This window comes from Bos indicus, chromosome 12 (assembly GCF_029378745.1).
Source record: "Bos indicus isolate NIAB-ARS_2022 breed Sahiwal x Tharparkar chromosome 12, NIAB-ARS_B.indTharparkar_mat_pri_1.0, whole genome shotgun sequence".
Lineage (NCBI taxonomy): Eukaryota > Metazoa > Chordata > Mammalia > Artiodactyla > Bovidae > Bos > Bos indicus.
In genome coordinates this window covers 47,332,915-47,344,934 of record NC_091771.1, presented here as the reverse complement: position 1 = coordinate 47,344,934, position 12,020 = coordinate 47,332,915, and the positions used below count along the sequence as shown (strand labels likewise).

At 41.3% G+C, this 12,020-nt stretch overlaps 1 protein-coding gene across 3 annotated transcripts in view; it reads right to left on the bottom strand.

Annotated features, from left to right (window-relative positions):
- The window catches only part of PIBF1 (progesterone immunomodulatory binding factor 1), a 230,594-nt gene extending 218,605 nt beyond the window's left edge, over positions 1-11,989 (bottom strand). Inside the window, exons 1-2 of one of the 3 annotated variants that reach the window (XM_070800340.1) lie at positions 11,608-11,989; positions 10,319-10,618 (exon numbers count right to left, since the gene is read on the bottom strand). In XM_070800340.1, coding sequence (XP_070656441.1) covers positions 10,319-10,570 — 252 coding nt within the window. In that variant the 5' untranslated portion in view covers positions 10,571-10,618; positions 11,608-11,989. The remainder of the gene's footprint in view (positions 1-10,318; positions 10,619-11,607) is intronic. The other 2 variants (XM_070800339.1, XM_070800338.1) reach the window with 2 other exon arrangements.
- Positions 11,990-12,020: the final 31 nt, after the last annotated feature.

The following is a 12,020-nucleotide window of genomic DNA, read 5'->3' as shown; positions in this document are numbered from 1 at the left end:
ATTGCTGTATTCCTGGTCACATGTCTCAATAAATGCCTTAAATCAACAAATGATGACCACATTCCTCATAATTACCATTCTGCAAATCAAGAAGACTGCTACCACAAGGAGTGAAACTTCTGCTTTTTTCAGGGTGGGAACTTTAACAATTTCAACTGACTTCTAGATTTAAGTCCCTCGACTCAGAGACAGTCAAGCTAGGGAGACACCCTCCAGCACTTCCCAAGCAATGAGGAACCCAGGGACCATTAATGAGAGATAAACAAAAAGAGATTTTAGCGTTTAAAAACTGACAGGCTAGAAGTGTGAGGAGGAGAGGAATAAGGAAGTGGAGTAAGCAAGGAGAGTTAGGAAGCAATAAGTGTGCATAATAGTGCACCGAACAGTCCTCTAAGATCAGCAAGCCTGGCCTGAGCAACTCCCCTTCCAGGGCTCTCAGTCAGCAAGCAGCTGAGTGGGGAATGAGAATCAGTGCTTGTGAAATATCCTGTGAATAATCTGCTTGGGTTTTTAGAGACGGAGAAATCAAAGCAGCATGAGTCCTAGTAATAAACTATACCATTAGTTTTGAAAAGTATTAAAAAGCAGAGAAGGCAATGGCACCCCACTCCAGTACTCTTGCCTGGAAAATCCCATGGACAGAGGAGCCTGGTAGGCTGCAGTCCATGGGGTCTCGAGGAGTCAGACATGACTGAGCGACTTCACTTTCACTTTTCACTTTCATGCACTGGAGAAGGAAATGGCAACCCACTCCAGTGTGCTTGCCTGGAGAATCCCAGGGATGGCGGAGCCTGGTGGGCTGCTGTCTATGGGGTCGCACAGTCAGACACGACTGAAGTGACTTAGCTTAGCAGCAGCAGCAAAAAGCAGAGACAGCACTTTGCTGACAAAGGTCCATCTAGTCAAAGCTATGGTCTCTCCAGTAGTCATGTACGGATGTGAGAGTTGGACCATAAAGAAGGCTGAGCGCCTAAGAATTGATGCTTTTGAACTTGGTGTCAGAGAAGACTCTTGAGAGTGCCTTGGACAGCAAGGAGATCAAACCAGTCATTCTTAAAGAAAATCAACCCTGAATATTCATTGCATGGATGGATGTTGAAGCTCCAATACTTTGGCTACCTGATGCGAAAAGCCGACTCACTGGAAAAGACCTTGATGCTGGGAAAGATTGAGAGCAGGAGGAGAAGCGGATGACAGCGGATGAGATGGTTGGATGGCATCACCGATTCAATGGACGTGGGTTTGAGCAAACTCTGGAAGATAGTGAAAGACAGGGAAGCCTGGCGTGCTGCAGTCCATGGGGTCATGAAGAGTTAGACACGACTGGGCAACTGAACAACAGCATACCACCAGTAATAAGCTGTAATAAACATAAGCACTGTATTGTTCCCATATTGGTGTGGAGAGATGTTAGATTATACAGATTCACTTATTTCTGAACTAAGAAAGACCTTGAAGAGAGGAAAAAACTGTTACTCGCCTCTCTTTCTCACGTAACTCTGATTTTTATTAGCAGCAACAACATGTCCAATTAAAAATATACACTTCCCAGCTCCCCTCTCCTGGCACCTAGGTGTAGTCATGCTATATAGTCCTAGTCAATCAAGGTCACCAGCTTGAGCTCTAGGAAAGCTCTTTAAAGAACAAATTCATTTGGCATATGCTGCATTTTTCCATCACCCTTCTCCTTGTGTCTGCCTAGAGCATGGACACAACAGTGGCGGCAGATCAGCCATCTGTGATTTTGAGGTGAAAAACATATGCTATTTTTACAGCCACCGAGAAGGTTAAAAGGAGCCTGGGTTTCTAATGATATCAATGGTAAATACCAGGTCTAAATTGCCTATTTTCAGAATTCTGTTATACCAGAGACACAAAATCCTTATCCTGCTTAAGCTATGGTTTCCACACTTTTGTGACTGGCAACCAATGTTTTTCAAGATTCTCATACTAATAACTGAACACTGGACAGTGGGTTCAATCTTTTTCCATGGAAGAAATACATATAATATTCAAGATACTCGGTCATTCAGGACTACTTGAAAGTTTCTGATGACGGGAGCCTCAATAACTTAAAATCAGGCCATTTAAATGTTAATAGCAACAAGTTAAATTCAGCAGAAATGTACCCTCCCTGTGATTTCCAACCATTTTCACTACAGTCCATGCAGGAAAATTCATTTTTTTCAATGCTGAATGTGACATTTTCACCTTCATATATGGGATGTTCAATGCATAGGTAAGCTCTGGAGAATAAATGAGTGGCTAAGAATACTGTTCCTTCATCAATCCCAGACTCACATATCTTCACACTTTTCATCTCTGAAGCTAGAATGCATCTTACAAACTACAGCACATAACAGTTTAATTTGGCAGTGTTTAACCTTAGTAGTACACGTTAAGAGTTTGTTTTATAATCCAGGTGCCCTGGATTTGACAAATTAAAAACTAATTCTTCTACCTTATAATACTTCTTCTCATGTATTCATGTTAAATCGCTTCAGTTGTGTCTGACTCTTTGCAGCCCTATGGACTATAACCCTACAGGCTCCCCTGTCCATGAGGATTCTCACTTCTTTCCATATTTGACAGCAAATATATTGGCAGAAAGTGAAGAAGACCTAAAAAGCCTCTTGATGAAAGTGAAAGTGGAGAGTGAAAAAGTTGGCTTAAAGCTCAACATTCAGAAAACTAAGATCATGGCATCTGGTCCCATCACTTCATGGGAAATAGATGGGGAAACAGTGGAAACAGTGGCAGACTTTAGTTTTTGGGGCTCCAAATCACTGCAGATGTTGACTGCAGCCATGAAATTAAATGACGCTTACTCCTTGGAAGGAAAAGTTATGACCAACCTAGATAACATACTCAAAAGCAGAGACATTACTTTGCCAACAAAGGTCCGTCTAGTCAAGGCTATGGTTTTTCCAGTGATCATGTATGGATGTGAGAATTGGACTGTGAAGAAAGCTGAGTGCTGAAGAATTGATGCTTTTCAACTGTGGTGTGGGAGAGAAGACTCTTTAGAGTCCCTTGGACTGCAAGGAGACCCAACCAGTCCATCCTAAAGGAGATCAGTCCTGGGTGTTCATTGGAAGAACTGATGCTGAAGCTGAAACTCCAATACTTTGGCCACCTCATGTGAAGAGTTGATTTATTGGAAAAGACCCTGACGCTGGGAGGGATTGGGGGCAGGAGGAGAAGGGGATGACAGAGGATGAGACGGCTGGATGGCATCACCGACTCGATGGACATGAGTCTGAGTGAACTCCAGGAGTTGGTGATGGACAGGGAGGCCTGGCGTGCTGCGATTCATGGGGTCACAAATAGTCGGACACGACTGAGTGACTGAACTGAACTGAACTGAACTGAAGGGGTCTCCAAGCAGGACAACTCTAGTGCTTGTATACAAACAAACACAGGAAAGTAGAGTAGGCAGCTACCCTGGAGAGGAATTTGGAAATACACTTAAATGAAGTAGACATATACCCTGCAGCCAGAAATTCCACTCCTGAGTATGTGTGTCAATGTGCTCAGTCACTCAGTCATGGCTGACTCTTTGCAACCCTATGGACCGTAGCCTGCCAGGCTCCTCTGTCCATGGAATTTTCCAGGCAAGAATACTGGAGTGGGTTGCCATTTCCTTCTCCAATATATATCAAAGAATTGCTCAAATCAGGTCTGGAAGAGAAATGTCTAAAGAAGGCCACACCACATGTGGTGGCAAGGGTTTGGAGGCAACCTGCGGGCCTATCACTGTGGGAGGGGGTGAACAGATGGGTAGACACCAGAATTGTGTGGCTGCTGGAAGCAAAGGACCACATGTACATGTAGTAACATGAAGGATTTTAAAAACAGCACTGAGTTGAAAGGAAAAACTATAAAAGAAATAAAATCTAAAACAAAACATGCAGTTTAGATTTATTTAAAGGAAAAAATAAGAAAAATACTAATTTTCAAGATAAATGTTTATAATAACTACAACTGGAGTACAACCTTTAAGAATTATGAGATGTCCCCCTGGTAGTCCAGTGGTTAAGAATCCACCTGCCAATGCAGGGTACACAGGTTCGATCCCTGGTCCAGAAAGATCCCACATGCTATGGGACAAGTAAGCCTGCACGCCACAACCAAAGCCCATGCTGTGTAACTACTGAAACCTGCACCCCCTAGAGCCCATGCTCTGCAACAAGAGAAGCCACCACGACGAGAAGCCCACGCGCTGCAGCTAGAGAGCAGGCCCCATTAGCCACTACCAGAGAAACCATGCGAGCAGTTTAAAGATTCAGCACAGCTGAATTTACGTATTTATTAATTTAAATTAATTGATTTATTGATTTTATTTATAAATCAATAAATAATTTGAAGAATAAAAATTGTGATACACTATGTTGTACACTTGAAACATATAATACTATAAATCAACTATACCTCAATAAAAACATTTTTTTAAAGAATAAATGTTAAAAGATAAAGGCAAACATAAAGAGGAGGAGGAGGAAGGGAAATGAATTACAGTAATAAAAGAATAAACATACAAAATAAGTTATCTTGCAAGGATCAATGATGACTATGTATCATAAATTCAGGAACATGACTAATTTACTCTTCTACATTTTCAGTCCAACCAGAAAACCACCACAATAGAAACTTATATAAAGCACCATGGGATACAACAACATAATAATAATAATAATATAGTGTTGAGCAAGTATAACTACCCCTATTACTTATTGTACAAGGGTCAGACATGACTAAGCACACACTCCATCACAGCCATCTAAGAGTTTATGTGCATTGATTAATCTTCCTAACAATTCCATGAAGTACAAAACATTATTATTATTTTACAGGAAATCAGGGAACAAAAAAATTAAGGAATCTGTCCAAGGTAACTGTAAGGGCTGGGATTTTAAACTGTGTATCTAGGACTGTAGCTCTAATTTGTTATACTTGGAAGCGTCTCAAGAATAAACCAGTATTCCAGTAATGTAAATCCCACGCCCAAGGTAAGAGAAACCCAAGTAGGATGGTAGGTGTTGCAAGAGGGCATCAGAGGGCAGACACACTGAAACCATACTCACAGAAAATTAGTCAATCTAATCATACTAGGACCACAGCCTTGTCTAACTCAATGAAACTAAGCCATGCCCGTGGGGCAACCCAGGATGGGCAGGTCATGGTGGAGAGATCTGACAGAATGTGGTCCACTGGAGAAGGGAATGGTAAACCACTTCAGTATTGCCTTGAGAACCCCATGAACAGTATGAAAAGGCAAAATGATAGGATACTGAAAGAGGAACTCCCCAGGTCAGTGGGTGCCCAATATGCTACTGGAGATCAGTGGAGAAATAACTCCAGAAAGAATGAAGGGATGGAGCCAAAGCAAAAACAATACCCAGCTGTGGATGTGACTGGTGATAGAAGTAAGGTCCGATGCTGTAAAGAGCAATATTGCATAGGAACCTGGAATGTCAGGTCCATGAATCAAGGCAAATTGGAAGTGGTCAAACAAGAGATGGCAAGAGTGAATGTCGACATTCTAGGAATCAGTGAACTAAAATGGACTGGAATGGGTGAATTTAACTCAGATGACCATTATATCTACTACTGCGGGCAGGAATCCCTCAGAAGAAATGGAGTAGCCATCATGGTCAACAAAAGAGTCCGAAATGCAGTACTTGGATGCAATCTCAAAAACGACAGAATGATCTCTGTTCCTTTCCAAGGCAAACCATTCAATATCACAGTAATCCAAGTCTATGCCCCAACCAGTAACGCTGAAGAAGCCGAAGTTGAACAGTTCTATAAAGACGTACAAGACCTTTTAGAACTAACATCCAAAAAAGATGTCCTTTTCATTATAGGGGACTGGAATGCAAAAGTAGGAAGTCAGGAAACACCTGGAGTAACAGGCAAATTTGGCCTTGGGATACGGAATGAAGCAGGGCAAAGACTAATAGAGTTTTGCCAAGAAAATGCACTGGTCATAGCAAACACCCTCTTCCAACAACACAAGAGAAGACTCTACACAAGGACATCACCAGATGGTCAACACCGAAATCAGACTGATTATATTCTTTGCAGCCAAAGATGGAGCTCTGTACAGTCAGCAAAAACAAGACCAGGAGCTGACTGTGGCTCAGATCATGAACTCCTTATTGCCAAATCCAGACTGAAATTGAAGAAAGTGGGGAAAACCACTAGACCATTCAGGTATGACCTAAATCAAATCCCTTATGATTATACAGTGGAAGTGAGAAATAGATTTAAGGGCCTAGATCTGATAGAGTGCCTGATGAACTATGGAATGAGGCTCGTGACATTGTACAGGAGACAGGGATCAAGACCATCCCCATGGAAAAGAAATGCAAAAAAGCAAAATGGCTGTCTGGGGAGGCCTTACAAATAGCTGTGAAAAGAAGAGAAGCGAAAAGCAAAGGAGAAAAGGAAAGACATAAACATCTGAATGCAGAGTTCCAAAGAATAGCAAGAAGAGATAAGAAAGCCTTCTTCAGGGATCAATGCAAAGAAATAGAGGAAAACAACAGAATGGGGAAGACTAGAGATCTCTTCAAGAAAATCAGAGATACCAAGGGAACATTTCATGCAAAGATGGGCTCGATAAAGGACAGAAATGGTATGGACCTAACAAAAGCGGAAGATATTAAGAAGAAATGGCAAGAATACACAGAAGAACTGTACAAAAAAGATCTTCACGACCCAGATAATCACAATGGTGTGATCACTGACCTAGAGCCAGACATCCTGGAATGTGAAGTCAAGTGGGCCTTAGAAAGCATCACTACGAACAAAGCTAGTGGAGGTGATGGAATTCCAGTTGAGCTATTTCAAATCCTGAAAGACGATGCTGTGAAAGTGCTGCACTCGATATGCCAGCAAATTTGGAAAACTTGGCAGTGGCCACAGGACTGGAAAAGGTCAGTTTTCATTCCAATCCCAAAGAAAGGCAATGCCAAAGAATGCTCAAACTACTGCACAATTGCACTCATCTCACATGCTAGTAAAGTAATGCTCAAAATTCTCCAAGCCAGGCTTCAGCAATATGTGAATTGTGAACTTCCTGATGTCCAAGCTGGTTTTAGAAAAGGCAGAGAAACCAGAGATCAAATTGCCAACATCTGCTGGATCATGGAAAAAGCAAGGGAGTTCCAGAAAAACATCTATTTCTGCTTGATTGGCTATGCCAAAGCCTTTGACTGTGTGGATCACGATAAACTGTGGAAAATTCTGAAAGAGATGGGAATACCAGAGCACCTGACCTGCCTCTTGAGAAATCTGTGTGCAGGTCAGAAAGCAACAGTTAGAACTGGACATGGAACAACAGACTGGTTCCAAATAGGAAAAGGAGTTCGTCAAGGCTGTATATTGTCATCCTGCTTATATAACTTATATGCAGAGTACATCATGAGAAACGCTGGGCTGGAAGAAACAAAAGCTGGAATCAATATTGCTGGGAGAAATATCAATCACCTCAGATATGCAGATGACACCACCCTTATGGCAGAAAGTGAAGAGGAACTCAAAAGCCTCTTGATGAAAGTGAAAGTGGAGAGTGAAAAAGTTGGCTTAAAGCTCAACATTCAGAAAACGAAGATCATGGCATCCTGGCCCATCACTTCATGGGAACTAGATGGGGAAACAGTGGAAACAGTGGCAGACTTTATTTTTTTGGGCTCCAAAATCACTGCAGATGGTCACTGCAGCCATGAAATTAAAAGATGCTTACTCCTTGGAAGGAAAGTCATGACCAACCTAGACAGCATATTCAAAAGCAGAGACATTACTTTGCCAACAAAGGTTCGTCTAGTCAAGGCTATGGTTTTTCCTGTGGTCATGTATGGATGCGAGAGTTGGACTGTGAAGAAAGCTGAGCGTGGAAGAATTGATGCTTTTGAACTGTGGTGTTGAAGAAGACTCTTGAGAGTCTCTTGGACTGCAAAGAGATCCAACCAGTCCATTCTGAAGGAGATCAGCCCTGGGATTTCTTTGGAAGGAATGATGCTAAAGCTGAAACTCCAGTACTTTGGCCACCTCATGGGAAGAGATGACTCACTGGAAAAGACTCTGATGCTGGGAGGGATTGGGGGCAGGAGGTGAAGGGGATGACAGAGGATGAGATGGCTGGATGGCATCACTGACTCGATGGATGTGAGTCTGAGTGAACTCCGGGAGTTGGTGATGGACAGGGAAGCCTGGCATGCTGCGATTCACAGGGTTGCAAAGAGTCAGACACGACTGAGCGACTGAACTGAACTGAATGTAAACATTACACTTTAAAAAGAGAAACCATTGACAACTGAGCACAAGGCAAGTTGAAAAGGAGCAATTTAAAAAGTAGCCAAACAAAATGTAATTTTGAATGTGGTATACAGTTGGCATTTAATAGAATACTTAGGGCTTGCTTCCCTGGTAGTCCAGTAGTTAGGAATCCTTTTTGTAAAGCAAAGGACAGCAGTTTGATCCCTGGTCTATGAAGATCCCACATGCAATCGGGCAACTGAGCTCATGTGCCACAATTAGTGAGCCAGCCCCCTGGCCACACTACTGACGCCTACGCACCCCAGAGTCTGCGCTCTGCTACAAGAGAAGCCACTGCAGTGAGAAGTCCTCGCACCACAACTAGAGAGTGGCCCCCCACTCGTACACAGCAAGAGACACCCAGCACAACCAAAAAATAAATCAATATTTAAAAAAACAGATTATTTATTGACTGCCTGGGTCAAAGAATGGAGACCTACCTTGGCGTTCTTCAGTGAGTCCAGTGAAGGAGATCTTAAGGGTAGAGATACACAAGCCAGTATCGCCATGGGAATCCATTTGAGGAGTAAAAATATGACTCAAGGAAAAGAAATGGGAAACCACTGGATACACTGAGAAAATATCAAGTGACCTAGTCTTTGTAGGTGACACCACACAGAACCTAAAAGGAAGTCTTAGGAGACTCACTTGGATGGAATACAGGCTTTAGCCTTCCTGGTGTTAATCCCACCTGGCTCCACCACTTCTATGTGAATGGCTTTGGTAAGCTATTAACAAGTTGTGGTTCCATTTTTTCAAGAGCAAATGGGGTTCAGTTACTCATATAAGAAACAGCCGAACATATGCTAGGTGCCAGAGACAGTTCTAAGCATTGAAGCTAACAGGGACTACAAAGATGTCCCCTGTTCCTGTGCTCAGGAACCTTACACTCTATTAACAGAGACAAATACCCAACAAACAAGGCAAGTAATCCTATGAACGTGTATAAAAGGCACAGAAAATAAACAGGGTGAAAACAATGAGAATATTATTTTAGTCAATAACCACAACAATAACTAATACTTACTGTGTAGTTCACAAAATATCCATCTAACTTATTGGTTCATTTAATTTGATGGGGTCAGAGAAGATGCTCTAAAAGCACCGGTACCTCAAACAGTTGTATGGCTCAAATGAGATAACACATGAAAAGCTCACAGAACAGAGTCTGGCACAGAATAGGCACTCAGTAAACATTAACTATTAATGTTTTTTAAAAATGTACCTAAACGATTTCTTTACATCATCAAGACCTTGGGGTTTAGGACATTTCATTTTCCTAGAGACGTGTGGTCAAGAAATTTTTCTAGGAGCATGATCCCTATACAAGAACTACCAAGACTGACTTAACAGAGAAAAGATAAGACATAACTGAAACCAAATGGGAGGGGAGGAGATAGGTAGAGCTGGAAGTCAAGAGCAAAGATGGAGGGTTTACCATCTTCTGTATCTCTTCTCTGCAGAAAGAGAAGACTTTCTCAGAAGACAGAGTAGTAAGACTTAAGAAGTGTCTCCTATCTTTCTAAAATCACTGTAAATTTTTTTTATCACAAGTGACAACTTTACCAGGTCTTACATAAAATACTCTAACTATAAAAAAAACCACAAAAAGCAGAAAAACAAGGACTGAGGCATTCCTTCTTATTTGGCAGATAACTTATTAAAGCTATGGTAACTGAATTTGTTATACTTGGTACTATGACACAGGAACTATCAAATAGCAGGGTATAAAAGAAATCAAATCTCCATGGTAGAGGATTAAACAGATTCAATAATGTGATAATAATCTTGATTCTTCCTACCCAGCTAGTCATATCAGAGCTAATTCTCAGTGAAGCAGAAAAACAACTTGGCTAGAAAAAAAACACCAATAATTATTTTCTCAAAATGTTAAAAGTATCAAGTTCAGATTATACATTCATAAGTTTAATTCTTATTTATCTGCAGTTTGAAGACAACAAAGCACACAGATAACAAAAGTTACATATGATCTTACCTTTGTAAGATAATCAACCTTCAAATTATCGATCATCATATTTTTCTGTGATAGCTCTATTTTCAGTAACTGAATATTATGAAGCAGTTCTTTCCGTTCAATTAGCTGCCTGGTGATTTTGATTTTGCCATCCTGCTCTTCTGATGAGGAAATATCGTCTGTAGGAATTGTTGTTTCTAAACTAATATCTTCAGATTCCAGGGAGCTAGAGATGTTCATTTTTTTTGATGCCTTGCTAACTTTTCGAGACATTTTAAATTATTACGGGTCACTTTTCGTTTCCAATTCTATTTCAATTTCCTGTAGATTAAAAAAATATTGATTTAAATATATTCAAACATTCTTTGTGGAAAGCAGAAAGTTTATCAAAGATATACTAAGGATTCCCTAAGAAATTATTAGGCAAATGGGAGGACCCCCAAATCTAAGACAGATTGGTAAATTACTGCTCAAATCAAACATAATAAATCAAACTCATTAAATCCTATTATGAACCCACACTTTTGATAAGTAAAAACTCAGTTCCTAGGGGCAGGTCTCTTACTTGGGTGTAAATAAAGAGATAAACAATAAAGACTTAAATCGCTAGTATCCAAGAATGCTACTCATTAAAGTAACACATGTTATAAGATAAAGAAGTTACTTCTGAGCTGGTCAGGGAAAGGTTATACGGAGGGAGGATTTAGAATCTTGAAGGATTTGGAGAGGAGTAATAAAAAATGAAAAGCATGCAGGTATGAAAGTATAAAGGTGATGAAACTGTAAAACAACCTCAGGAGATAACGGTAGTCAGGCTGGGCCAAGCCTATGTGAAAGTGAGTAGTGACTCCTCACCTCCCCGCCACCCACACACAGAAATACACAGAAGGGTAGTCTTTTATGCATAATCAAGACTGTGGAAGTCCTTGAATATTTCAGTATGTTCTAAATTTATTCTACAGGTAATGCTGCATCACTGAAGTTTTTTGAAAACGGGAAGCTGAGATAAAACACATTTTTATAGACTTGCAGATAGCAAAATTAAACAAGATGGTAATAGAAAAATTCCTCAGTCTAAAACTCTACCCTTTCACACAAATTTCAGCAACTACCTTCTTTTAATTCTGCACAATATAATAAATTACTTATGGTACTGAAGATACTAGTTTTTTTTTTTTTTTTTTTTTAACTTAAGGATTAGGAAAAATGTGTATAGGAGAATCATGAGAACTCTGGATGGATCGGCTTCCCTCATTTTTAAAGGGACAGGGGTAGGTAAGGAAATGCGAATCAAAGACAGGTAACATCACCTGGATTACAAAGGGTGAGGGACTGGCACTGCCCACACGTGTTGCGTGAAGGATAAAACCCGTATTTGGCAGCATCAGAGGAGTCCTACACCAGTGCGAAAACGGAGTAGCCTCGAGCTACCTGGAAAGCTTCAATTACTCCACGTTGACGACTCGAGCAGTTGCCTCTAGAGGAGCTGAAGTGTCTCCAGAGGGCAGCTCGGGTTGCAGCCCCTCAAGAAGGAATCACAGGTGGGAGACGGTTAGCACCGGTAACCAAGACAACCATTTCCGCGCCGGGAGGACAGAGGAAACAGATTCCGGGCTGAAGCCCACGCTGCCGGAACTCAGCGCTCCAGGGTCCATCCAGGCGCTGGAAGCAATGAATGCTGGGAGCTGGAGTCCAGAGGTGGCCTCGCCCATTTCGTGGACGG